Here is a 24,777-nt window from a genome sequence, read left to right on the forward strand (position 1 = left end):
GAAGCGTCGACTCATAGTTGCTGATGAAAACTCAAATTTCATTATTTTCACCAATGAACACACGCAACTTCATACATCTAACATATAAACACTCAAACCTGAAACACAACCGGGTTTGGGTGCTCTTGTAAGAAAATAAACTACATCAAACAGGGAACCAGAGATGGTGCGAAATTGAAAAGGGAACAGCAAAACAATGATCTTTGATTTGCCAAATAAGCTGCTTGTTGGTCTTTTTTCCTACTTTGGGTTAGACGCTGCAGTTGCTTCAATATGGTTTTCCCCATCTATCAGTTGGTCTTCTGTATCCTCTTTCTTCATTTCGGCAACCTCTTTGGCGACCTCTTTAAGATCCAAGAAGCTTGGCTGATTGGTTGATGATAATAACCGTGCCCACATTCTGTCAGTAATCACAACCTTGTTCTGCCTCTCGGTCACACGCTACACATTCAAGAAATAAGCAACTTATACAAACAACTCAAACACAAGAATTACAATATAAGGCAGTAGCCGGATAACCCCAAATGATGTGAATTTTATTTTCTGCGGATATTCTTGTATTACTTGCATCATATTTCCTGTCCTAATGGTCCATTAGTTTGTTCAGGGGAAAGGTCGATGCTCAAGATCTATCCCATATAAGTCACATTGTTGCCTGAGACGCTCGGAACTTATGTATCATGTAGACAAGAAGCACCAATCCAGAATGCCATGTACAAAATTTACCATGTTTATATACATGCAAAGAGATCCCCACTTCTGAATCGTATGCTCCTTTCTATTATTGAGATAGCTAATTAAACCAAGAATAACATATAACTTACACAGAATGGAATATACGCGTGCCTTCCGTTAACAGGCCCAACAGTGAAGCCCGTGTATCCTGCCATCGCACCATGAATGGCACTGTGAGCAAGAAGGGTGCAATATACATTATCAGATGCATTGCCTGGAATAGCACGGATCATGTAAGTGGGATCTGCAGGCAGGCACAACAATTGTTGGGTTATATAATTTGTTCCGCAAGGTTACACATGCACAGAATCAAATAATAAAAAGGCAATATTTCAGTCCCCAAAAAAGGCACTGTTCCAGAAGAACGAACCTATATATTTGAGAGTTATATTCATCCTTCTCCGTTTCGTGAAGTGGTCCTACAAGAACATAATCAATACATACAGTAAGAAGTGGCATGCCTCTTATCAAGTCACTCAAAAATGCTCTGGATAAAATAAAACAATAAAATACCAAATATGATGTCTAATTTAATAAAAAAAAACACAGACCACATTTCTTTTTGCCTGTTCTGTAAAACCTTGAAATTTTGGAATGTCACCAAGGATGCCAGCAAATCCACTAGGCACTATCTTCTGGTTATACTAGGACTACTCTGTTGCTTACTAAGAAAAAGGACTTGTAGGGAACTGACTTTATTTGTCTCTCTATGATATTATTTAAGGATTTGAGAAAAGATATTTATGACCAAAAGCTTAAGCTTAAAAGTGTTTGGCTGCTAGACACAATCTTCTCGAGTCCCCGTGTTTTCTTACGGGTGATAGGGTTATTGTAGATACAATGTTTCAGAATTGACATGCTTACAACAGATAAAGAGTAACAAAACTAGACAACCACACAAACAACGCATGGGGAACAACATATCTAATATCAGTCATAGAAATTACATTAGCATCTATACCTTAATATTCTGCGATAACCACAGGCCAACATCCTGGAGAAGCTTATTTCCCGAAGCATCCTGCTCGTCTTTAAGCAGGCTTTCAGAAAGAAGAACTTCTCCTGCACCTTCAGCTATTACTATAACGATGTGGCCATCCTCTTTGAGTCTTTTTTCAATGTATTCATAAAGTCCACCAGGTCCTTCCAGATAAAAAGGTGATTCTGGAATCAGGCAACAATCCACATCTCGGCTGGCAAGAGTAGCATACATTGCTATGAATCCTGCATGACAAGATTATATCTGACAATAAGAACTACATAACACTAGATTAGAACTTCACTTGTTGGTTGGACAACATGAATTTTTGGAGGCTACATAACATCAAGCACCCATGATCATTAGTTTAACATTAGGTTACCAGTGGCTTCTTTGTGTTGATAATTTGCAGAAAATTTTGAATCGGTTGTTAATAACCACAATGACACCCAAACCAAAAAGGAATAGAATTATTATTATTATTTTTTTGGACTGATACAGAAAGGAATAGATGTAACTAAAGAAATACAGACCTTTTTCCAAGGCTACTAATTCTTCTTTTTTATTTTATCAGAGACAACCTAAGTATTAGGTGTGTAAATGACTGAGATAAACCCAAACCAAATCTTATTAACATCTTGGAATGACAGGGATGCATACAGAGGTCTTGAAATAATACAAGTGAAAAGGATCAAGGGCAACATCACTGAAAAAAAAGAGTATAGCAAGAGACAAATATTGCAATGGGCAGAAATGAATTAACAATGATTTACAGGAATCAGAAATCCAGATAATATAAAGAGTCTCAAAGAGTAGTGTATTAGACAAAATCTCCCCCCTCACCATCCATAGAAGGAGAAGCAAACAGCGACTGTTTTAGCATAAACAGCGAGTCTCATCAATGGATATCCTATTAGTAAGTCCACCTGGGCGGATTCAATCGGATTTTGATATTGTCGACCGATTTGTGCGTATATGCAGAAATATTTCCCATTATTGCAGCAGATCCCATATTCAATAACAACAGAAATTGAAACTAATTCATACTAAATTGTATGATACTCATATCTAGTTGATATGCAGAGGGTACAGCCATTACACGTGAAATGGATAAATAAGATAACATCAGGTGGCATAACACCACATTGTGAGCCAATTTTCAGATTATCTTCTGCAACATGCTCTAAAACTAAGTAACTTAAGATTATATAGAGGATTGATACTTTACCACTGTAGCGGCCCATTAACTTGACAACACCAATACCATTCTCAACGCTTTCGGCTTCAACATGAGCTGCATTTATGGCTCGTTGAGCCTCCTCAACAGCAGAGTCAAAACCAAAGGACTTGTCTATAACCTGAATAAAAGTAAGCATGGAATCCAAAATTAAGACTGTTTTGAAGAGTGAATTCTAGTGTTAAATTAAATGCATCAGATCAGTCATGCATTGAATTAGGAGTACCGGAATGTCATTATCAATGGTTTTTGGAATTCCTGCCACTGCAACTTTGAGGCCACGCCTCCTGATTTCCTGCATTGAATAGTGGTAAGTGAGTAACTAAACGCCGTCCTTGAGTCACTTATTTTAACATCCCATATTGTTGCCCAATACTCTCAAGATTGTTAAATCTTCCAAACTACTTTTTCCCAGGAAGCACTGGAGATCACTGCTCGTAGTGTCACATCAAACTGCATTACCTCAAAAATCACCGCAGCTCCTCTCTGAGTTCCATCTCCTCCAATTACATAGACCTAGCAAGCATAAACATACGTTAGTCTATGCACAAAAGTTGTTGAATAAACCAAAGTCCTCATAACTGAAATCTGAAACATATGCAGACAATACCAACCTGATTGATTCCTCTGTCCTGAATGCTGTCCACAATCTTAGAGGTATCATGGCCCCCTCGTGATGTCCCAAGGATGGTGCCACCACGTTTGTGGATGTCATTCACAACCTTTGGTGTTAAGGGGACTGTATTTCTGGCATAAAACCCTCTGTATCCACCCTATATGTAGAAAATTACTTCCTTAGTTCGTGATATTGTTCAAGCATGCATGAGAAAAGATTATAATGAACTGAGTTTTTTTATTTTTCATTTAAAAAAATTATATCCACTGATAGGCCACAATCAAATTATAGTATGTTATTTTTACCTCATAAAGTATGAAAAGTGAGGGAAAGAAATTATTTACTAAAGTCCATTTTTCATGCATCTTTAGCTTTTTATTTTCTCCTATTTTGAAATATGATAATGAAGATTTAGAATGTATTTGAATGTATGTCAAATATGCCTTTACTTACCTCTATTCCAAGAATTCTTTTGACATGATACATGTGGTACAACCCACATACTAGTTCTCTAATAACCGTATTTAGGCCTGGACATAGACCACCACATGTCACAATACATGCATGCACTTCATCTGATTCGAAATATACCTGAAAAATATTCAATGGCATGTCATTTGACTAGAATACATAAATACAAGAACAAAAAATATATGAAAAAACTAGGAATGTAAAACCTTCTGACGTGGTCCAGAGCGCCGAAAGTGTGTCCCTCTTGGGCTATCCTTATGAACAACAATCTACACAAAGAAGAACATTATGGAATTAGAAGACATGCACAAACCTAGTGTCTAAGCTTTTATCCAACCGTGAAGCCTGAACTTGTACGATATTAAAATTTTCATATCACTAGTAATCTGTATAAGATATTTATTCGAAAAATAAATACACAATTAATACAGCAAGCACTGAATATTACTCACCTTTTGGGCAACGGTATCATCCGCATTAACGAAATACTGCCTGGCCAACACAAGACCAATTTGTGAATTATCAAGATCACAATTGAATGAGTGAAATCACATGCATTTTCTGTGAAGCAAGGAACTGAAAGAGCCAAACTTACTTAACAACTGAATAGGAAGGATTGTCTTGTAATGGATTGGGGTATGTCTGCAAGATATCATCAGGAAGGTAAAACTGTAAGTCAGACAGATATCCTTTCCTCTTGCAGCAAAACAAGCAAAATGGTATTAAAATGAAAAATAAAATAAATCTCTAATGTTCATCAGAGTAATTTTAAGAAGCACAGAACATATGAAAGGTTTTTCCTTTTGTCCTAACATATGATCAAATAAATTATTCAATTCCCATTTCTTATCAAATTTAATATTTAAAAAAAACTCATAGAACTTGGGATTAATAATAATAATTAAATTTCACTTTTCCATCTGATTCTAGACCATTATAATATTAATAATAACCAACCATAAAAAAAAAAAACCAGTACACCAATTCCGTGTACTGAGGCGACAAAAACTCAAGAAATTAACATCAGTTAAAACGCAATTCTGAAAAGAAGAAAAGAAGATCACAGCTTTTTGCACTGACTTCACAGACAATCATCTCAAAACGCTTCGTTTTGGCTGACACCTACTATGGCCAAAAAGCTACCCCCACCACAACACTGAACTTGCAGAAATTGCAAGCCCAAGGAAGAGGAAGAAGAAGACCGCATGTGTTTTAGCAGTAACAGTAACTTGATCAAAAATCAAAATATATCACTACAGACTGATCACACAAATTCCTCTGTTTTCCTGAAGCAGAAGAGAAAGAAGGAGAGTTGTAGACTTACAGGGAGGTCAGGAATGTAATCAACCAAGTGAGGAACATCTTCGAGAACGTAGCCACCCTCGCCGGTGACGATTTTGGGCTCGGAGTTGTCGGAAATTGCCATCGTGCCCCTGAAGCCGTTCTCTCTGGGAGAACTGGAACTGGAGCTGGAGCTGGAGGTGGGAGAAACGGCGGAGGAGAAGTAGCGGGGGTGATCTGTAGTCCCAGGGTAAGAGTTGGTCGGGTCGAAGCAGCGGAACCTAGGCCTTGAAATGGTGGCAGAGCTGGCCATATTAGTATTGGGAATCAAGATACTAGTACAAAGTTTAGGAACACCCGGCGTATTTGTAGCCGTTGATGACGATTAATCAGACAGTTCCCAATCCAACGTGTTGACTAAAAAACAGCTCACTATTATTTACTTTGATTTTTCTATTATTGTCCTTTTGTAGGTTGTTTCATGAATGTAGATTCTTGGGAAAGAATTTAGAACAATTGTCCACGCTTCCAGAGCATGTGTTTGATGTTTGTAGACCCTTCTTTGTAGACCTTTTTCTTTACTTTTTACATGAAATGAAACTAGATATTTGTGCTGGTGTTTTCTCTCATGATATTTTCCATGTTTTTTTTTTATACAAACGACATTTTATTTTAATTTAATTTAAATTATGAGGAGGGGGATTCGAACTCGAGTGTAGAGTGTGGAATCCATAAGCTCTAGCACACTTGGTTAAGTTTATACATGCTACCATGTTAAAAATGACACCACATAACTTTGAAATTTAGAATAAAAGCGCTTCAAATTTATGTTATAGTATGTTTTTATTCGCAATATAATTAAGTGAAAGTTCAATACAACCTAACCTAAGTGAATCCTTATTAATTGTTAGAAATCACTCACGTGTCGAAATACTTGTAATGTTACATGTTTAAATATTGGTTTCATTTTTTAAAGATTTTTGGGGCATTGATAGTTCATGCTGGTTATTGGTGACATCCAAAGGCATGCTTGGTTCTTGGGTCATGTGTCACGCCCTTTACTTAGTTTTACATCACATAATTTTAAAGTCTATTTAAGTCATCAAAAGCAATTATTTTGATGTGTGACGTTGTTACAGTCCCGCATGGGCAAAGCTTTTTGGACTTTAGATGTCGACATATAGAAAAGCAACCGAAGAACAGAAAAATTAAGGAAAAAAACAGGTTCCATTCCAATTGTTTCATGTTTACAAAAATATTCCTTTTATCTGTTGGAATTTGTTCAAGAACAAATAATCTTCTACAATATTTTCCAATAGCTTTTTTCCATTTCGGTCAAATGGCAAGAAAATTATGCAATGTGCCTCCTACCTTGCTGCCAAGTGCCAAATCATTTGACTATTTCAAAGTTGGATGTTAAAACCATTAATGTTTAAAATAAATAAATCAATCAAATTATCCAAAATGAGAACCACCATATGAGAAAAAAGTTGGAAAATAACGAAAATAGCTTTTCCATAACAATGAAAATAACTTGCATGCTCTAAAGTGATGCACATATATGTTTACATCACTATCACTTATCTCTGCATATCATTTACAAGTATTCCCCGTCCCAACCCACAACTTCTAAGAAAGTACTTGTTTTTGTTTTCCTTTTAATCTGGGAAAAAAGGGAAATTGATTTGTATAGTGCTTTTTAATTTTGATCAAATTTTTTTTTTATAGTTACAATTGGGAGGAAAGGAACTTCTTGGGGGTTCGAACCTAGGTATCAAGCAGGAGAAACACTTATATAAAACGAGGATATCACTATTTTGCTTTATCCAACCAATCACGATATGTCATGCATGATCATTTTTCCTCATAATATTATGTGATTGCCCAGGAATAGCAAGACAATACTATCACTATTTCATACAAGGGAAAGCACCATTATGGTACATGCTCTCGACTCATTTTGATAATTCCACCACAGAACACATAAGAAGAAGAGTTGATCAAAATTAATTGGATATGTTAAAAAAAAAAAGAAGAAGAAGAAAGCCCAACATACTCTTGTTGGGCCTAGCCTTTTGAATTTTTTGGGCCTCTATTTGTTAGTGAAGCCCAATATTTTCTGAGAATATTTCTCTACTGGTCCAAGATAACAAAAAAAAAAAAAAAAAAAAAAAACCAGATTGAACTCTCTTTTATTTCAACAGCCTCCACTCTTGTGTTGTTCTCAAACCTTTAAAGAGAACAGAGAGACCTGCAAATCCCCAATAGGTTTCTAGGGCTTCAATCAATCTGAGCTACATCACCATGTACAAAGCAGCCTCACGACTCAGGGCTCTCAAGGTCAGTACCAAACTGGGTCCTCCGAAACCCTAACTTCCTTTATAGTTCCCAAGAGGAAATGTAAATCATGTTGGATGATGAATCTGCGGTTCTTAAGATCCGCGCTTAAATTTACTGGGTTTTTATTTTATGTATTTTCTAATATTTTTATGACATTTGATTTGATTTTATAAAATGATTGGTTAATGCGAATTTATAGCATTTTAGTCTAATTAGATTTTGTTTGTAGCTTCAAGTGATGATTTTTTTAATGTTGTATTGACATTTTTATTGGTTGCTGGGGAATTGGAGTAATATAATGGATATAAGTTTATGGTCCTCATGTTTTATGTGTACTTTTCTTTTGCTTTTTCTGTTTAAAATGAGAAATCTAACTCGACCCAATTCAGGCGTTGTTGAATGCATTTCTGGGTGAATTTGTTCTTGGTTTCTATTGTGGTGCTCTGTTCGAATAAGTCTCACTTATGCTTCTTGGTCACATTGGATTTATTTATGTATTTATTTTTGTAAATTTAAAGAGATGGATTTCTTATTATCGGGTTGGTGTCGTGTATTTTAACTTGATTGGTACAGATCCTAAAATTTAGTTTCTGAATAAATATAAATCTATGAGGAGAAATTAAGGGCAGTTACTAGATACAAACAATTTTTGTTCTTGATTATCTACATGGTGGCATTGACTGTTCCATGTTGCACTATTCACTGTCTGAATAGGGCCGTGCCGGAAATTTGGGGGCCACCAGGTTTGCAACAAGTGCAGCTGCTATAAAGCCAGCCTCAGGGGGTATCTTTAGCTGGCTGACGGGGGAAAGCTCCAGTACTCTTCCTCCTTTGGAAACCCAACTCCCAGGTGTTAACCTCCCTCCTCCACTACCTGATCATGTTCAGCCAAGCAAGACTCAGATTACAACTCTGTCGAATGGTGTTAAAATAGCTTCAGAAACATCACCGGTATGTAAGAGTCGTTATGATGTAGCTGTACTTTGTTTTAATGTACCCCCTTCTTTGTTTACTGTTCAATCTTGTTGATTGATTTGTTTCTTCTTGTCTTGACTAATCAGAGTCCTGCGGCCTCCATTGGATTATATGTCGATTCCGGTTCCATATATGAGACACCCGAGTCGAGTGGGGCTTCACACTTGTTAGAGCGACTGGCTTTTAAGAGTACAACCAACCGGAGCCACTTACGCATTGTGAGGGAAGTGGAAGCAATTGGTGGTCACATTGGAGCCAGTGCCTCTAGGGAGCAAATGGGATACACTTTTGATGCTATCAAAACCTATGTTCCTCAAATGGTGGAACTGCTTGTTGACGCAGTGAGGAATCCTGCCTTCTTGGAATGGGAGGTCAATGAAGAGGTAAAATTTCTTCATCAGTATTCTTTGAAAGTTAATGGGCATCATTTTAGGATTGTTTGTTTGAAAAAAAAATACTGTGGTACACTCATTTACCTTTCTAAAGTTCGTTATAAGTCTCCCCATTCTTTGGTAAGAGGGGAGGAATTTGGGGTGATGGAAGGTTGAACTTAACTCAATGAAATATACCTCTTGCAATAAATAGTTTGAGCATTTGAAAGAGAGAAGTCCAATCAAATTTGGGATAATTAGCAAAGTTTAATTTCAGCATATTCTTTAAAATTGGAATTTTTTATGAATTTATAAAAAAATATTGTCTCTATCTTTTTCTATAACCTTGAATGCAATCAAAACAATCTTGTATTTTTGGTCTCCATACATGGTTATTTTTGTCAATTTTTCAAAAACTTTAACTTTGCCATATGTTCATATTCTGTAGAATTTTTTTTGTACAGCTGAAGAAGGTGCGGGCAGAGATTGGTGAACTATCTAACAATCCTCAGGGCTTACTCCTGGAGGCAATTCATTCTGCTGGTTATTCTGGTGCACTGGCAAATCCTCTTCTGGCTTCGGAAGCAGCACTGAACAGATTGAATGGCAGGGTCTTGGAGGATTTTGTTGCTGTAAGATAAAAAAAAATATTATGAATACTGCATGCTCAAGTCAACTATCCCTTATCCTAAAAGTCCGTTGAATACTGCATGCGAAATATTAGTTATTATTTTCGAATAAATAATCTGCGCTCTTGGTTACTTTTCCTTAACCTTTTTATATAAAAAATCCTTATTTATATCCATGTGCTGTGTGGTGTGGCTGCTGACTGGTGGCTGATATGGGAATTTCAGGAGAATTATACGGCTCGTCGGATTGTTCTTGCAGCTTCGGGAGTTGATCATGAGGAGATTGTATCTATCGCAGAACCACTTCTTTCTGACATACCTAGTGGGCCCCGCTCGGAGGAGCCACAATCTAAATATGTCGGAGGAGAGTATCGTCTTCAAGCTAGTCCATCGGTTTGTATTTCTGCTCATTCACAGCTTCAGAGTTGGTTCTCCTTGTCTACTTTTATTCCTCATATTTTAATTTTGCTGCTAGCGTGCTTATCTGCTATATTCCTCTTGTGCCAGGAGACCCATATAGCTCTTGCTTTTGAAGTTCCCGGTGGCTGGCGACAAGAGAAGCAAGCCATCCTTTTGACGGTTCTCCAGGTTTCACATTTATCTGTGGAATGTTTATGAGATTTCATGCATGTCAAATAAATTATGTTTGACGAATTTCTGTGTTTCGTATCATATATCCCCTCTCTGGATTACGTTCTTAGTGACATATGATCATAAGAAAGACTATGCCATGCTTGGATGACAATAACACTTTTGTATTTTGCAGTTGCTTATGGGAGGTGGCGGTTCTTTCTCTGCCGGGGGACCTGGAAAGGGGATGCACTCAAGGCTATGTAAGTTTTACCCAGGTTTTCTAGTTTATTGTTAATTAGCTTGAATGGTTGATTATTTTAACTATGATTTTCCTCCTTTGCTATTTAAGTTTTGTTTTCTAGTTTATTGTTAATTAGCTAGACTGCTTGATTATTTTCACTATGATTCTCCTTCTTTCTGTACATGCAATACTTTTAAACCCCTTAAACTGTACTTTCTATTCACCTCTTTCATTTCTTGTTTTTCTGGCACCCCGTCCCTCCTAAACAAGAGAATGCAGCAGGTTTGATATCTGGTGTTAAATCCGCAGTCTGCTCGTGTGTAATTTAAGAGGCATATACACAGAAACTGTATAGAATAACATCCCTCCTCACTCGCCCCTAGAATAACTGTGTATATATATATCTTGATTATTTTCACTATGATTCTCCTTCTTTCTGTACATGCAATACTTTTAAACCCCTTAAACTATACTTTCTAATAATGTGCGGACATCCGGATAAGAGAATAACTGTATATATATGTATGTATTCTTGTTTCACTAATCATTACTATCATTTGACAACAGATCTCCGCGTTTTGAATGAGTTTCAAGAGATTCAGTCCTTCTCTGCCTTCAACAGCATCTTCAATGATTCTGGGTTGTTTGGCATTTATGCTAGCACTGTAAGGCCCACCCTTTAGTTCTAAATATTCATGGTTAATGTGGCTTGCATTTTGTTGGATAGATTGCTGGGGTAGTGCCTGTGCATGTTGGGTGTGCATGAATTGGACAGTCTTTTTGTGTTAGAAGATAGACCCATTATGTGGTTTATCAATTTGACATCCATCTGATTTTTGTTATCTTAATTTCAAGTCCGGCTGTTGATATCTTCTGTTGGAATTGTGCATGAGGTTTTTCTTCTGCATTTAACTTGAGTTTATGATGTGAATTTTCACATATTGGAGCTAAGTTTCCAATCAAGCTAATTTACAATGGCTTTTCTATACATAAGGAAAGTGAACTTTTATTGGATCTAGAATTTTGCATGGGAGATTTCATCAAAGTGGTCTAGTTGGGGGAATCATCATGTTTTGTATTATGTGATATGAATCATCATTCGGCTTATAATGTTGTTTGGTATATAATTAAAGTACGCTTCTTAATTTTTAGAGTAATTTTCTTTTGTTGCTATTTTTGGATGTAGACCAATGAATTTGCATCAGAACTAGTTGATATAGCAGCTAAAGAATTACTTTCAATTGCAACACCTGGGCAAGGTTTGTTCTGCATTTTCTTGTTTTTCTTCTTGTGGTTGAAAGATTTCTGATTTATGTTTCTCTTTGCTAAGTTTCTTTTTTCCATGTCGGCAGTTACGGACGTACAGCTTAAACGTGCCAAGGAGTCCACAAAGGCTGCAGTCTTAATGAATCTAGAATCTAGAGTATGCCCTCCCTCTCTCTCTCTCTCTCTCACGCACACATACACAGAATCTTCTTGTTTTCTTTGTTGAGTCTTTGAACTCCATTTCTCCTTGCCTCATATAATTATACTACTATAATGGTTCTCTTACACACACATTACAGTATTTGTTGTTTGAGGTTTGGTCATAATTCTTGGGTCTTTTATTTTCATTTTGCAGATGATTGCATCAGAGGACATAGGGAGGCAGGTTTTGACATACGGAGAGAGGTGTGCAATATCTAGATGGAACCATTTTTCCTTATTTCACTTCAATCCTCTTGCTCAAATATCTTTACCTTTTTGGTTTTCTATTTATTTTACATCACTCTGGTGGTATGACATTATTCGATAGGCCTTACTTAAGCCTCTTTATGGTTTAGTAGAATTTTAAAATATTGAAGCATTACAGTGTTTCTTGTGACATGCTAAGCTATACGGTGATTATTAACCATTGCAGGAAACCTGTGGAGCATTTCTTGAAGACAGTAGAAGAAGTGAGTTTGAAAGATATTACTACAATTGCGCAAAAGATTATTTCTTCACCTCTAACAATGGCATCCTTTGGCAATGGTAAATTTCCAATGCTTTACACTGATCTCATCTTGAGATATTACTATCATTTGATTAAAGGATGAGAAAATTAACCCCTCCTGTTTTTGTGGCAGTTTCGAATGTCCCCAGTTACGAATCAGTTAGCAGACATTTCCATGCAAAATGAGGTGTCTCCGCTATAATTTTTTTGAATCACATGGCTTCTTACGACTTCCAAGTTATTTGCCTTGTCGGCATTGTCGAAATAAAATTTTGAGAGGAAAAATTTGATCCAAATTGCAATGTATCAGGATTCATTTTGCCAATATTATGTATTTCTCTCTCTCCCCGCCCTCTCTCTCAATGGGAGAGACACAACCTTTGCCTTTTACCATACTAATATTTGATTATTTTCTTTTCAACCTTTTCTGGGGTTGAAGTTTGTGCTCAGCAGGAGTACCAGATTTAATTTCATAATGGGGGTATAATTCAATCTTTTTGGGATGTAAAACTTTTGCATTGCTTCATTTTCTTGGAGAATGAACCCTTCCGTGGAGGCACTGGGTTGTATAACTAACAAGAACAAATAACTAAAAAGAAGAGCGTAACTTATTCAACTTTTTTTCATTTTTACACAAGGTGTGATTCATAGTATTATTTTGTGGTATTCATGTAGAATGCTACAATCTCTGACAAAAAAGGAAAAGAAAAATGCTACAATCTATACAAAGTGAAATATAAAGAAAAATAATCTGGTTCTGTAGTTTTCTATTACAAATAACAGATTAATACCTTTTCATTCTTCACTAACGGATTAATACCTTTTTCATTGTTTTACTTCCCTCTGTTTCTCTCCCAATTTATCAATCAACTCCATTTTTCAACTTTAGTTTTTTTTTTTTTTTTTCAGAAAAATTACTTTGCCCTATGATTTAAAAGACAATGCGTTTGGTTAAATTTTATTGAGATATTTAGTCATATACCCATTCCTAGTACTAAAACTATAAATAAACCCTACACTATCTAATTTCTATAAACAAACCCAAAAAACACCTAAAAAATAACAGATTGCCCTATTGAATTTAATTTTGATTATTAAATTACTTTGATGCCCTATTGAGTGTTTTTGGCTTTTTTATGAGGTTTTGAGGTTGGGTTTGTTTTAAGAAATTAATGGTAGTTTTGTAATTTAAAAGAAGTTAAAAGTCTTTTTGTTATGTTGTAAATGGGCTTTGGGTGTGTTTCTAAAGTCCATTTCATACAGGGTATTTTTATAATTTGGGCTTCTATATTGGGTATAATAGTAAATCTCCCAATTTTATTTGCAACATTCATAAGGGATTTGTAACTCAAGTGGATTGTATTTATACTAATGAGTGTTAGTTTTTTTTTTCCTTTAACCTTTTGTCTATTTTCATTTCACGTTAGTGTAACGCTATATTTTATGCCCGTTTAATAACCAATTCATTTTTAGTTTTTATTTTTTATTTTTTGTGCTAGAGTATAGAGGAAAAATAGAGAGAAAGGAAGTGAAAATGAGAGTAAAGATAGGATTGAGGGAATATGAGAGGAAGGAGTAACAAAAGTGAAAACTAAAACTAAAAACTGAAATCTATTTGAAATTTTTTTCATTTTTTTCATTTTTTTTACTCCTCCCTTCTATTCTCCCCTCTCATCCTCTCTCTCTCTTTCGTTTCCCTCTATACTCTAACACAAAAAATGAAAACTAAAAACTAAAATCTAAAATCTACGGTGAACCCGTATCAAATATCAATTGTCTTTACGCATTGATAATTGTTATCCAAAATTTTCTGCCTCACTCAACACGACACGTCGTTTACTTCAACCCCTCAACAAAAACCAGTCCAAACCAAACCCAGTCCCTCTCTCCGAGCATAACGACTCCAACACCAAACTAACACTAACCGAACACACCATGACACCCCGCCGCCACCTGAGGTTCCTCGGCCTCACCAAACCCACGCGCTCAACCACCGCCGTTCTCACCATGCGCCGCCACTACGCCACGAAGTACACTGCCAAGATAACCTCAACCTCCCCAACGGGCCTCTCCGTCTCCGCCGAGGTGACCCCACCACCGCCCCTCCCCACAGACATCCGCGGCTACGCTCTCCCGCGACGCGACCTCATCTGCAAAGCCACCCAAATCCTCCTCCGCCAGTCACCTTCCGCCACGTCGGCCGACCCCTTCTCCGACCTCTCCGACTACCTCTCCTCCCTCTCCCTCCACCTCACCCCATCCGAAGCCTCCGAAATCCTGAAATCCCTCAACTGCCCCGACCTCGCCATTAGATTCTTCCGGTTTTGCCCCTCGCTTTCCCCGAATTTCCACCATGACCCCTACACCTGCAACCGCCTCCTCCTCATTCTCTCCAAGTCCACCTCTCCTGCCCGGTTCGACCTCGCCCGGTCGATCCTCCGCGACATGGACCGCTCCAACATACGCGGCAACATCTCCACCGTCAACATCCTCATAGGCCTGTTCGGCGACACTGAAGACTTGCAGACGTGTATTGGGTTAGTGAAGAAATGGTGTCTCAACATGAACTGCTACACTTACAAGTGCTTGCTTCAGGCCTTCTTGCGCTCTTACGACTCCACCAAAGCCTTCGATACTTATCTCGAAATGCGGCGTCGTGGTTATAAGCTCGATATTTTTGGCTACAACATGTTGTTGGATGCGCTAGCCAAAGACGAAAAGGTTTGGAATTTGAATGAATGAATTGAATATATGACCTTCTCGTTGCACTCACGTTTGAATTCGATGTGGGTTTTTGTGGGTTTCTGATTTTCTGATGTGCAGCAGAACATTTGACAGGTTGAGCATGCATACAAGGTGTTTGATGATATGAAGAAGAAGCATTGCGAGCCGGATGAGTTTACGTACACGATCATGATCAGAATGAGTGGGAAATTGGGCAAAGGTGACGAGTCTCTGGGGCTGTTTCAGGAGATGATAACAAAGGGTTGCAGTCCTAATATGATTGTTTACAATACTATGATTCAGGCTCTTGCTAGGAGCAAGATGGTTGAGAAGGCCATCATTGTGTTCTCAAAAATGGTGGAGAACAATTGCAGGCCTAATGAGTTTACGTACAGTGTGATTTTGAATCTTTTGGTTGCTGAAGGGCAGCTGGGTAGGTTTGATAAGGTAGTGGAGATGTCGAAGAAATACATGACTAAGTCAATATACGCGTATCTTGTGAGGACGTTGAGTAAATTGGGTCATGCCGGTGAAGCTCACCGGCTGTTCTGCAACATGTGGAGCTTCCATGACAGAGGGGATCGGGACGCGTACGTGTCGATGTTGGAGAGTCTGTGTAGTGCTGGTAAAACCGCGGAGGCCATTGACATGCTGAGTAACATTCATGAGAAAGGGGTAACTACTGATACTATGATGTACAACACAGTTTTGTCAGCTCTTGGAAGGTTGAAGCAGATATCTCATCTCAGTGAACTGTATGAAAAGATGAAACTTGATGGCCCCGAACCTGACATATTTACGTACAATATTCTGATTTCGAGCTATGGTAGAGCTGGGAAGGTTGATGAGGCTGTGACCATATTTGAACAACTTGAGAACAGCGATTGTAAACCTGATATCATCTCTTACAATTCATTGATTAACTGCCTTGGCAAGAATGGTGATGTGGATGAAGCCCACATGAGGTTTAAGGAGATGCAAGAGAAGGGTTTTAGCCCTGATGTTGTCACCTACAGCACTCTCATCGAGTGCTTCGGCAAGACAGATAGGGTTGAAATGGCATGCAGGTTGTTCGAGGACATGCTTGCTCAAGGCTGCTACCCTAACATTGTAACATACAACATCTTGCTCGACTGTCTTGAGAGGTGTGGGAGGACTGCTGAGGCAGTGGATCTGTATGCAAAGCTTAAGCAGCAGGGGCTGACACCGGATTCGATTACATATGCCGTGCTTGAACGATTGCAGAGTGGTTCACATAGGAGAGTCAGAGTTCGTAGGCAGAGTCCGATCACAGGTTGGGTTGTAAGCCCTTTAAGATGATGAAGGGTTTTGATGTATGCATAGCCAATGAAGATTGTAGTTATACCCAATATTGCATTGTTGCTTCTTTGGAGGCATCTTTTAATCGCAGCCAAGCATGTGGCTGTTTCCTTGACATATTGTTGGATGTTAAAGGGTCTGCGGTTGATAAATTGTTGTCCATAACCACATGGTTAAGCCAAAATATTTTGATCTACTCAACCTCTAATAATAGGATCTCAAATTGTAAATATTGTTTGCTTTTTGCAACGACATTTTGATCAATTACTTTTGTCTCGTAATACATTGTAATTTCATACACCAATGCAATTACTAAGCCAAAAATAAATAAGAAATCATACAAATGCTATCAACCTCACTTGAAAAACCTAACTCAAGTATCATGTCGAGTACAAAACTTAAAGCTGTGGAAGCAACAAAGAATCAGAAACAAATCATATAGCTTCAAATGCTTCTCGGATCACATAATCTACAAAATTGTTCTAGTACTCATCGACTGTTACAAGCTACCCCTACAAATGCCATGCAAGGCCATAAGAGTGAATCTCAACAAGTTATTGCTGTAAATCATACTTAAAGTTCCAAATCAATACTGGTGTAGAAAACCAAGCTCCCAACAATTGATCAACGCTTGACCCATTGGAAGCTCTTCCTTGCCTTTGCTTTTCCTGGTTTTTTCCTTTCCACCACACGTGAGTCCCTTGTCAAGAAACCAGCTGGAAAGACAAGTGAACAACTGGATTAGCAAGAAAGCAACACAGCTATAAAAGATCATTTATAAGAAAACAAATTAGTCAAATTGACAATTTACAAGGTTAGCATCTGTTTCTCCCTATCAATTAGAAATGACAAACGCACAAAGGGGAGGAGAAATATATTACAATCTTTTAGTGCAGGACGCAAGTCGGGTTCCCAATTTTGCAAGGCCCTGCTTACTCCTAATTGAATTGCTCCAACTTGACCTGTAAAAACCACTCTTAATTTTCCATGAACAGACGTATGCAATGGATTAACGTGCTTTTAAGATTAACAATTTGCACAAAGTTACAGTATATTCGTACACAACTAGTAAATATAAAGAAGAGCAAAGTAGCATAAAACAAACTTAATGTATTACAATCAATTTGTCTGTACTTCTGTCAAGATATTTTGGCTCTGATTTTCCTATCTTTTTCTTTGGCCTCATCCTGTTTATATATCTGGTTTCAAGTATAAAGCTAACCAACAACTACAGCAATCTTACAGCTTTGGAAGAAAAACTAACTAACGTCCATTTCATCTATTTTAAGGAGTCAAATTGAACATATGACTCCATAAGAATATGGGCAGAAAAAGTGTCCACTAACATATGGAGCTGGACAAAAATTGTTCTCCATGATGTCGGCAGTGTAAGTACTAAGTAGTGAGACAACACTGTGGTTTGTTGGCATAGAAAGTGATGAATTGCAAGTTCAAGGATAAAGGAGGGAAACAACAGTTGCAATGGATCTCAAACAAGTCAATATGAAGGAAGAAGTTAACATATAAACCATAATAAGATGTGTATCTCCGAAACTCAGGCGTACCTGTGGTGCCACCTCCTTGAACAGTACACTCGATGTCCCAAAGGCCCAACGTTTTTGTCTCAGAGAAAGGTCGAAGAAGGGCAGCACGATGGTCAAGCATTGGGAAATAGACATCAAATTGTTTATCATTAATCGTGAATTTCCCATCACCAGGTTGAATCCAGACACGTGCTACACTGCATTTCCTTCTTCCTGTTCCATAAGCTCTCCCCTTGTCGTCTACTTGTCTTACTCTTGCTTTTGCAACTTCCTCCTGTTTCTGGCGCTCTATTTCAGCTCTTGAGGATTTTCTGGTATTTTTCTCATAACGAATGTCTTCTATTTCTCTTAGAGGGGGCAATCCATTTATCCCTTGAAAATCCTTCAATGCAATCAAAGTGTCAAGCATTTCATCTGTGATTCCAGATGCAGCAACAAGGTCACCAAATGCACGATTTGGACCTGCAATTACCATACTGAATCAGTATACAATTGAACAATTCACCTGACAAGTGGAAGTAAAAGAAAAAATGTGAATCACTCAACTTATTCCAGTCAACACAGGACATCACTGATCAAGTTAAAACACAAATAATGAATAAGCAACTTCATCCAAAGTGAAGTATCATTTAAAAAATATAACTCCAACAAAGTACAAAAAATGGTTTTAAGCCATATGTGGAATACACATCCAAACCAAGCAAATATGTATTCATTTTAACTCGTTCTCCCATGGATTCAACAAGTAGTAGTTCTCAAAAGCAGGATTCAGAACGAAACAGACAATACACGCATGGACATAAAATGATAGAAATAGCTTGGTAAACTTAAAGACGTCTCAACAAGCTTTCAATCAGTTCCTTCTCAACAAACTTAAGAGAAGGAGACATACAAATGCTTGATGCCCAAATCAACCAAAAAGGCAATAGTACAGTACAAGTGGTTCCACTAAGCTATAAACTTTTCTATTCTTTCCCATATCTATGATTTCAAACTGGAACACATACATCAAAATGTGTTTTCATCAAACTGTTATCTCAAAATTAACAAAAAGGAACTACCTTTGAGAACAGCAGTGAGCTCCTGCTCCTCTTTCTCAAGCCTCTTAGCCTCCTCAGCCTTCTCAATCTCCTCTCTACTGCTCCTGCGAATCTCACCGTCGGTTGCAGCAACAGTCTGTACACCCTCACCGATATCGAACAAGTCACTCTTCTCCTCCTCTCCCAAGCTCCAAGGCTTGTACCCCTCCACCGTCTCCCATTCCTCCCCGCCTTTCTCTTTCAACCACGACTCGGCCTCGCCGGAATCGGCGACTCCGGAAACGTCCCCGGAGCTCTCACCGAACAAAGGGTCGAACTTTCCATCAGTTTCCTGAGAAAGCTTCCAAACATCGGATTGGGAGGGGCCCTTGCCATTGTCACTGGAGAAGAACCTCGGCACGAAGGTAGTGAAAACAGGGTTTTGGGGTTGGGGAGGTGGGTGGAACTTTGAGGAGATTAGGGTTAGGCGAGAGAAATGGGAGGGTTTGGGGAGCAGACGAGAGAGCATGGTGATGAAGCAGACAGAGAAATGTTTGGGTTTTTTCCTTTAATTTTGTGAATTTTTAGGGTTTAACAAAAAAAAACGTTGGATTTTGTGGCGATCATAATCAGAAGTGAAAACCCAGAAAACTTTGAACGCAGCAAAGCGGCGATGCGCCGGAGAGGGAGAGAGCTGCAAGGGTTTTAGGCCAGCACAGGCGGACCGGTTTCTGTTAGCAAAAATGGTAGGATCCGATATTTGGGTTCAAAAGAAAAGAATAGCTCAGGATTACGCCTGGGCTTTATCCGGGCTAGCCCGTTAAGTTTTGGGCTGATGAAGTGCCATTTCACTTATGTGACCCGAAAAATTTGATCGGTTGCACCTAAGCATCAATAATTGTTGTAGGTTTTCACAAATTTGTTTTTAAGAAGGAACTATGGGGAAAGGTGCAGAGTTTCAGAAGTCTTTTTTTATATTATTATTATTAATAAAATAAAAAATTATTTTATACGCTTTTGTTGAGATTTTAATGTTGAAGTTGAACTTAAGGGTAAATTGTGAAGTTGCGGAAATGAGCTTAGTCAAGTTAGCTAAAGCGAAAGTGATCCCTATTCTGTACCCGAGTTCGAATCCCCCTCCCCATAGTTGTTAAGTTTAATGTTGAAATTTTTTGGTTGGATCTACTTATACTTATGCACGACAACAATGGATTGATTCTGTCACATCCCGGATCGGCTCTGCCGTAACACGATATTGTCCGCTTTGGGCTCCGCTCTCACGGTTTTGTTTTTGGAAACTCACGAGCAACTTCCCAGTGGGTCACTTATCATGGGATTGCTCTAGCCCAAACTCGCTTAACTTCGGAGTTTCCATAGAGTCTGAAGCCAGTTAGCTCCCAAAAGGTCTCATGCTAGATGTAGGTGGGCATGTACATATAAGGCACATCACTCCCTCTCCGTTTTTTTGGTCGAACACTCCCTCTCCGTTGGTCGATGTGGGATGTTACATTAGTGCTTCATCACTGAATAATGGTGGCTTGACTTTTTGGAGAACTTCTTCGCGGGAAGCGGCCCCCTTTCCATTGAGAGTCCTCCTAAGGATGTTTTTTGGTTTCAGCACCTATTAAAAAACACGGATCAGGCCAATCAGACTTGAGCTCTCTCGTCTGGAATGCGAGAGGAGGGATCCGGTTCATACATAATACACCCAATTAACCACAACAGCACTACTTTTATTTATAGTGGGTGGTATATTTTTTTTTTTTAATGCAAAAAGAATTCAATTACAAAAAAAAAAAAAAAAACCTAGCGGGCTTGCAGGTGCGAACAAATCAAAATAAAAGGAAGAAGAACACACTAGGGGAAAACCATTCTTCCAAATCTTGGACGGGGAAAGGCTATGGAACTAACCATTGCCAGAGTTCAAGTGGGTGGTATAGTTACATTTCTCCTTTCACTTTTGGCCTCTTTCGTAATTTAAAAAAAAAATCAACCTTTTTTTCAGTAGCCCATAACCAACCATTGAAAAATAAATTTAGCTTTTATTTCTTTACAACGTAAATAATTAATGGGTTTTAATTCCAATCTTCAAATGAGGGAGATGAGGCGGCCTTGCTTTGATGCACCCACAAAAAAGCTATACGACTACAATGGGGTTAACCAAAATTAGGTATTGAACTCATTATAAATATTTATTATTTTCATATTGATATGAATTAAACCTGAGACCTCTCACACTAAGTGAGGGTAACTACGACATGACCAAAAGCTAGTTTGAGATGAGCCGACCTTCACTCCATTGCCCCACCCCTATTCTTATGTTTTTTTTTTTGGTCAAGATTGAAACTTCATTCCAAGGCTGGAAAAATGGCAAAAGAGCTTACAAATAAGGAAAGAAAGCAAAACTGAAAGCCTTTCAACTGAATCCATACAACCCAACAAAGAAAAACTTTCAACTCAAAACAAAAAGAAACTTAAGGAGGACATGGGAGTCCATCGGAGACCAGAACTTGCACCAGAGACAATGGTGGTCGTGAGACCCAGCTTTCCAGCTCCATAGCTCTAACTCCAATCATGGCTGCCTCATTAGCCGCCTGATTTAAATCTCTATGCACCCAGCTCCATTGAACCTCATGCATAGACCCACAGATTCTGTGAAGCTCCTCAAGGAGGGGCATAATGGACCACACTTTGTTTCTAAAGTCACCATTTATCCCATTGATGAGCAATTTTGAGTCAGTTTCCACAATGACGTCTCTAAAGCCAAGGTTAGCAGGCAAAGCAAGCCCTTTAATTGCTGAATGAGCTTCCACAGCTAGTGCTGAATCACAGCAAATAGGACTAGCTAAACCCCCAACAAATTGACCACCAGTATTTCTAATAACAACACCAACGCCACCTTTCAAAGTGTCACCAATCCATCCTCCATCCACATTTATTTTCACAAAATCACCTCAAAGTTTCATTTCTTGGGGAATTAGAATTACCAGGTCCCTTTTAAAGTTACCACACTTCATGAACTATCCATCAATACAAAGTCGTTCGCAGATTTTGCTAAGATACCCAGGCCCCACAATTATATTTGGTACACTAAATGATAAAGAGAGCCTTATCCTTCAGCGCAAAACCCAATTATGAACCCTATTATCCAACATTTTTTCAACATGAAGATTCGATTTCGTCTCGGATAATTAAAATTAATATTCAAAGTTTGAAATTCTATACCTAACTAAATATTGGTTAGATTACCAATGAATTATTAGTTGGAGTGGCTCAGGTCTTTAGTGTACTCCCATATACTTTTTGGTTCAAGTCCCCATGATACACTTGTGTACGTGAGTTTCCCGTCCCCCCTTTCTAACTTCGACAACAATAAAAATATTAATTTTATTTATTTATTTTTTATATGTCCTACAGAGAAAATCATGAATCCGCCATTACCGATGGCCATGCTTCCTTCCAATAGGACGTGACATTAAAAGTAAAAAGATATTTTTATCTTTATCTCGCTCCCAAGAACAGGACGCTAGATCAATTTTGGATTGACTGAGCAAAACATGAGGTCAATATCATCCCATTGTACTAAAAATAGAAAAAGAAAAACGCAGGTTTAAAGGTCGATGTAGACTTTTACTTGTCGGTGGGTTTACAGATTCTGCTCGATCAATTTGGATTGACAAGCAATAATATTTCTGAGGGTGTGTGTATTGAAATATTGATAGAACTTTGTCTTCTTGACAAAATACAAATTTGGATTGACTTAATGTTAACGTGACTCTTAAGATACAATCATTTGAATTTTTATACAAAAGATTTGTTAATTTAGATCACAACACTCGGGAATATATAGGCATGCTTTTTGCGACTTCATCGAAATAAACATACAAAGATAACAAAACTCGAACTCATTTTGGTCAAACAATTATTTACTTTAAGCAAATTGCTCGCCTTCTTTCCTCGCAAGAGACATTTCTCGAACATGAAAATCATAGTTTGTCACAAAAACAAAAGCTTCCCTACTTTAAAACACCAAAGGCTCGTTTGGTATGCGGGATTGTCATGAACTAGACTAAATATTGGGACTGTCTTAGATTGGCTTGGCTTGGCATAAGCTGGATAAGACTTTTACTGTATTTGGTGCACGATTGGACTAGGACTAAATTTTTTAACTTTTTTATTTTTAATTAAAAAAAAAAAAAGGCAAGTGGATTTATTTGTTTTGTTTTTTTAACTTCTCTTCTTTCTTTCTCTGTTGTTTTATCTTCTTCCAACCTGCGACTTCTTCAACTTCTTCTTCTCCCTCCTCTCTCCTTCTGCTCTTCTTCTCAATCTATCTCTTTGCTTCTTAATTCAAAATTTTCTACTCTCTCAATTTCCTATTTCACTATTTCTCTCTTCACCCTCCTCTCTCTTCAATAGCCACATGCCCAAACCCCACAATCTAAATTTGGGAATTTGCTTCTTTGAGGAGGCTTCTGCCTGGGTGGGTTCTTTGATGATGAATTGCTTGATGGTTAGCTATTGTTTTATGAGGTTCTTCTCCTAATTTCATAAAAAGAAAAAGCGATTTGAATTAATTGATTTATTTCCTCCATTTGGGTTTTGTAGCAGAGAGGGAGAGAGGGAGAGAGAGAGAGAGAGAGAGAGAGAGAGAGCGAGCGCAGCTGACATGGATGAGGGTTGGAGGCCATGGCTGTGACGAGGTGTGTGCTTAGGTGGGAGGTGATGGCTGTGACAAGGTGTGTGGTGGGGTGAGAACTGATGGAAGAGATGAAGCATGAAGGCGTGGAGAGGGGAGGAAGTCACGAGCGATGAGGAGGGGATTAGTTTGTCCCCACTTTACGAGAAAAACTTCCCTGGCACGGGTATGCCAGGGTCAGCCATCCACATCAGTATCCCAACTCAATGAAATCACGCCACCTGTTAAGTTCTCTGACTTCCCATTTGATTTTTTATTATAATAAAATTTATCATTTAATATTTTAACAATACTTTTAGTCAGTACAAAATCTCCAGAATACCCTCCCACCGATTCCAACCTTCTCTTCCAACCAAAAACCCATCTAGTGCTTTCTTTTCTTTTTCTTTTCTTTTTTTTTAATGAAAAGTGATTTCTCTTCTTTTTCTGGGATATTTCTCGCTCAACTTGCTTCCATTCCATTTTCTTCAAAACTCAACTCACTCAAGTCCTTTTTTTTGTTGTCGAAAACTCACTCAAGTCATAACCCATCACTGAAGCAGCAATTGCTTTTGTACCATTTTCTTCTCTCTGTTTTTTCGAATGCCCCTGCTAGGTTAGGGTTCTGGGTTTGTTGGGGGTTGGAGGGCGGTGGTCACGGGGGAAGGGGGCGTTGGGTGGTTATGCTGCGGTGGAGGGTGGCTGTGGTATGGGTTTGAAGGTTAGGTGTTGGAGCTTGATCGGGAGAACGCAGAACGCAGAGAGAGAGAGAGAGAGAGAGAGAGAGAGAGAGAGAGAGAACCTGGTGTGTGGAGGAGTATGGCTGCTATGGATTCCAAGTAGTGCTGGGAAAGAAGAGAAAGCACGGGAACAAGAAGGGTATTTGGTTATTCGACATTAAAAAAAAGAAAAAGATTTTGGTTAGAGGTAGGAATGGGTGGGGAGGGTATTCTGGAGATTTTGTACACACTAAAAGTATTCTTAAAATATTATGTGGGAGGTTTCACTAAAAAAAGGAATCAAATGGGAAGTCAGATAACTTGACAGATGGCGAGATTTCATTGAATTG

At 38.3% G+C, this 24,777-nt stretch overlaps 4 protein-coding genes across 4 annotated transcripts; 2 read left to right on the forward strand and 2 right to left on the reverse strand.

The window, feature by feature from the left end:
- Positions 1-17: 17 nt before the first annotated feature.
- LOC110746779 (ATP-dependent 6-phosphofructokinase 6-like) lies at positions 18-5,652 on the reverse strand. Its single transcript, XM_088250115.1, has 13 exons — positions 5,363-5,652; positions 4,634-4,680; positions 4,491-4,530; positions 4,245-4,307; positions 4,021-4,158; positions 3,566-3,724; positions 3,414-3,467; positions 3,178-3,246; positions 2,943-3,072; positions 1,697-1,959; positions 1,106-1,154; positions 825-979; positions 18-441 (listed from the first exon to the last, which is right to left on the reverse strand). The coding sequence occupies exons 1-13, from the start codon at positions 5,630-5,632 to the stop codon at positions 241-243; spliced, it is 1,638 nt and encodes a 545-aa protein (XP_088106241.1). The 5' UTR covers positions 5,633-5,652; the 3' UTR covers positions 18-240.
- A 1,849-nt stretch (positions 5,653-7,501) lies between these two features.
- On the forward strand, positions 7,502-12,872 carry LOC110774530 (mitochondrial-processing peptidase subunit alpha). Its single transcript, XM_021979112.2, has 13 exons — positions 7,502-7,659; positions 8,374-8,610; positions 8,721-9,017; positions 9,470-9,637; positions 9,860-10,027; positions 10,142-10,222; positions 10,401-10,467; positions 11,016-11,113; positions 11,635-11,707; positions 11,801-11,871; positions 12,070-12,119; positions 12,349-12,461; positions 12,557-12,872. The coding sequence occupies exons 1-13, from the start codon at positions 7,624-7,626 to the stop codon at positions 12,607-12,609; spliced, it is 1,512 nt and encodes a 503-aa protein (XP_021834804.1). The 5' UTR covers positions 7,502-7,623; the 3' UTR covers positions 12,610-12,872.
- Positions 12,873-14,219: 1,347 nt separating this feature from the next.
- ABO5 (ABA Overly-Sensitive 5) lies at positions 14,220-16,584 on the forward strand. The gene is made up of 2 exons (XM_021944198.2): positions 14,220-15,144; positions 15,262-16,584. Exons 1-2 carry the CDS (start codon positions 14,359-14,361, stop codon positions 16,465-16,467), a joined length of 1,992 nt encoding a protein of 663 aa, XP_021799890.2. The 5' UTR covers positions 14,220-14,358; the 3' UTR covers positions 16,468-16,584.
- A 211-nt stretch (positions 16,585-16,795) lies between these two features.
- Positions 16,796-19,817, reverse strand: LOC110744289 (Ribosomal protein S5 domain 2-like superfamily protein). Its single transcript, XM_021944293.2, has 4 exons — positions 19,073-19,817; positions 18,033-18,473; positions 17,349-17,429; positions 16,796-17,183 (listed from the first exon to the last, which is right to left on the reverse strand). The coding sequence occupies exons 1-4, from the start codon at positions 19,557-19,559 to the stop codon at positions 17,092-17,094; spliced, it is 1,101 nt and encodes a 366-aa protein (XP_021799985.2). The 5' UTR covers positions 19,560-19,817; the 3' UTR covers positions 16,796-17,091.
- Positions 19,818-24,777: the final 4,960 nt, after the last annotated feature.

This window comes from Prunus avium, chromosome 3 (assembly GCF_965620075.1).
Source record: "Prunus avium chromosome 3, drPruAviu1.hap1.1, whole genome shotgun sequence".
In the NCBI taxonomy this organism is placed as follows: Eukaryota; Viridiplantae; Streptophyta; class Magnoliopsida; order Rosales; family Rosaceae; genus Prunus; species Prunus avium.

What these genes read in the sequence shown, in the direction of transcription:
- LOC110746779 (XM_088250115.1), bottom strand. Translation starts at nt 5,632, where the DNA reads ATGGCCAGCTCTGCCACCATTTCAAGGCCTAGGTTCCGCTGCTTCGAC. An exon ending in ATTACATTCCTGACCTCCCT is followed by an intron (nt 4,681 to 5,362) that starts GTAAGTCTACAA and finishes GATATCTTGCAG; the next exon opens with ACATACCCCAATCCATTACA. An exon ending in AAAGAATTCTTGGAATAGAG is followed by an intron (nt 3,725 to 4,020) that starts GTAAGTAAAGGC and finishes TTCTACATATAG; the next exon opens with GGTGGATACAGAGGGTTTTA.
- LOC110774530 (XM_021979112.2), top strand. Translation starts at nt 7,624, where the DNA reads ATGTACAAAGCAGCCTCACGACTCAGGGCTCTCAAG. An exon ending in GTCTTCAAGCTAGTCCATCG is followed by an intron (nt 10,028 to 10,141) that starts GTTTGTATTTCT and finishes CTCTTGTGCCAG; the next exon opens with GAGACCCATATAGCTCTTGC. An exon ending in GTTTTGACATACGGAGAGAG is followed by an intron (nt 12,120 to 12,348) that starts GTGTGCAATATC and finishes TAACCATTGCAG; the next exon opens with GAAACCTGTGGAGCATTTCT.
- LOC110744289 (XM_021944293.2), bottom strand. Translation starts at nt 19,559, where the DNA reads ATGCTCTCTCGTCTGCTCCCCAAACCCTCCCATTTCTCTCGCCTAACC. An exon ending in GCTCACTGCTGTTCTCAAAG is followed by an intron (nt 18,474 to 19,072) that starts GTAGTTCCTTTT and finishes TGGTAATTGCAG; the next exon opens with GTCCAAATCGTGCATTTGGT. An exon ending in GCGTCCTGCACTAAAAGATT is followed by an intron (nt 17,184 to 17,348) that starts GTAATATATTTC and finishes TTGTCTTTCCAG; the next exon opens with CTGGTTTCTTGACAAGGGAC.
- ABO5 (XM_021944198.2), top strand. Translation starts at nt 14,359, where the DNA reads ATGACACCCCGCCGCCACCTGAGGTTCCTCGGCCTCACCAAACCCACG. An exon ending in CGCTAGCCAAAGACGAAAAG is followed by an intron (nt 15,145 to 15,261) that starts GTTTGGAATTTG and finishes AACATTTGACAG; the next exon opens with GTTGAGCATGCATACAAGGT.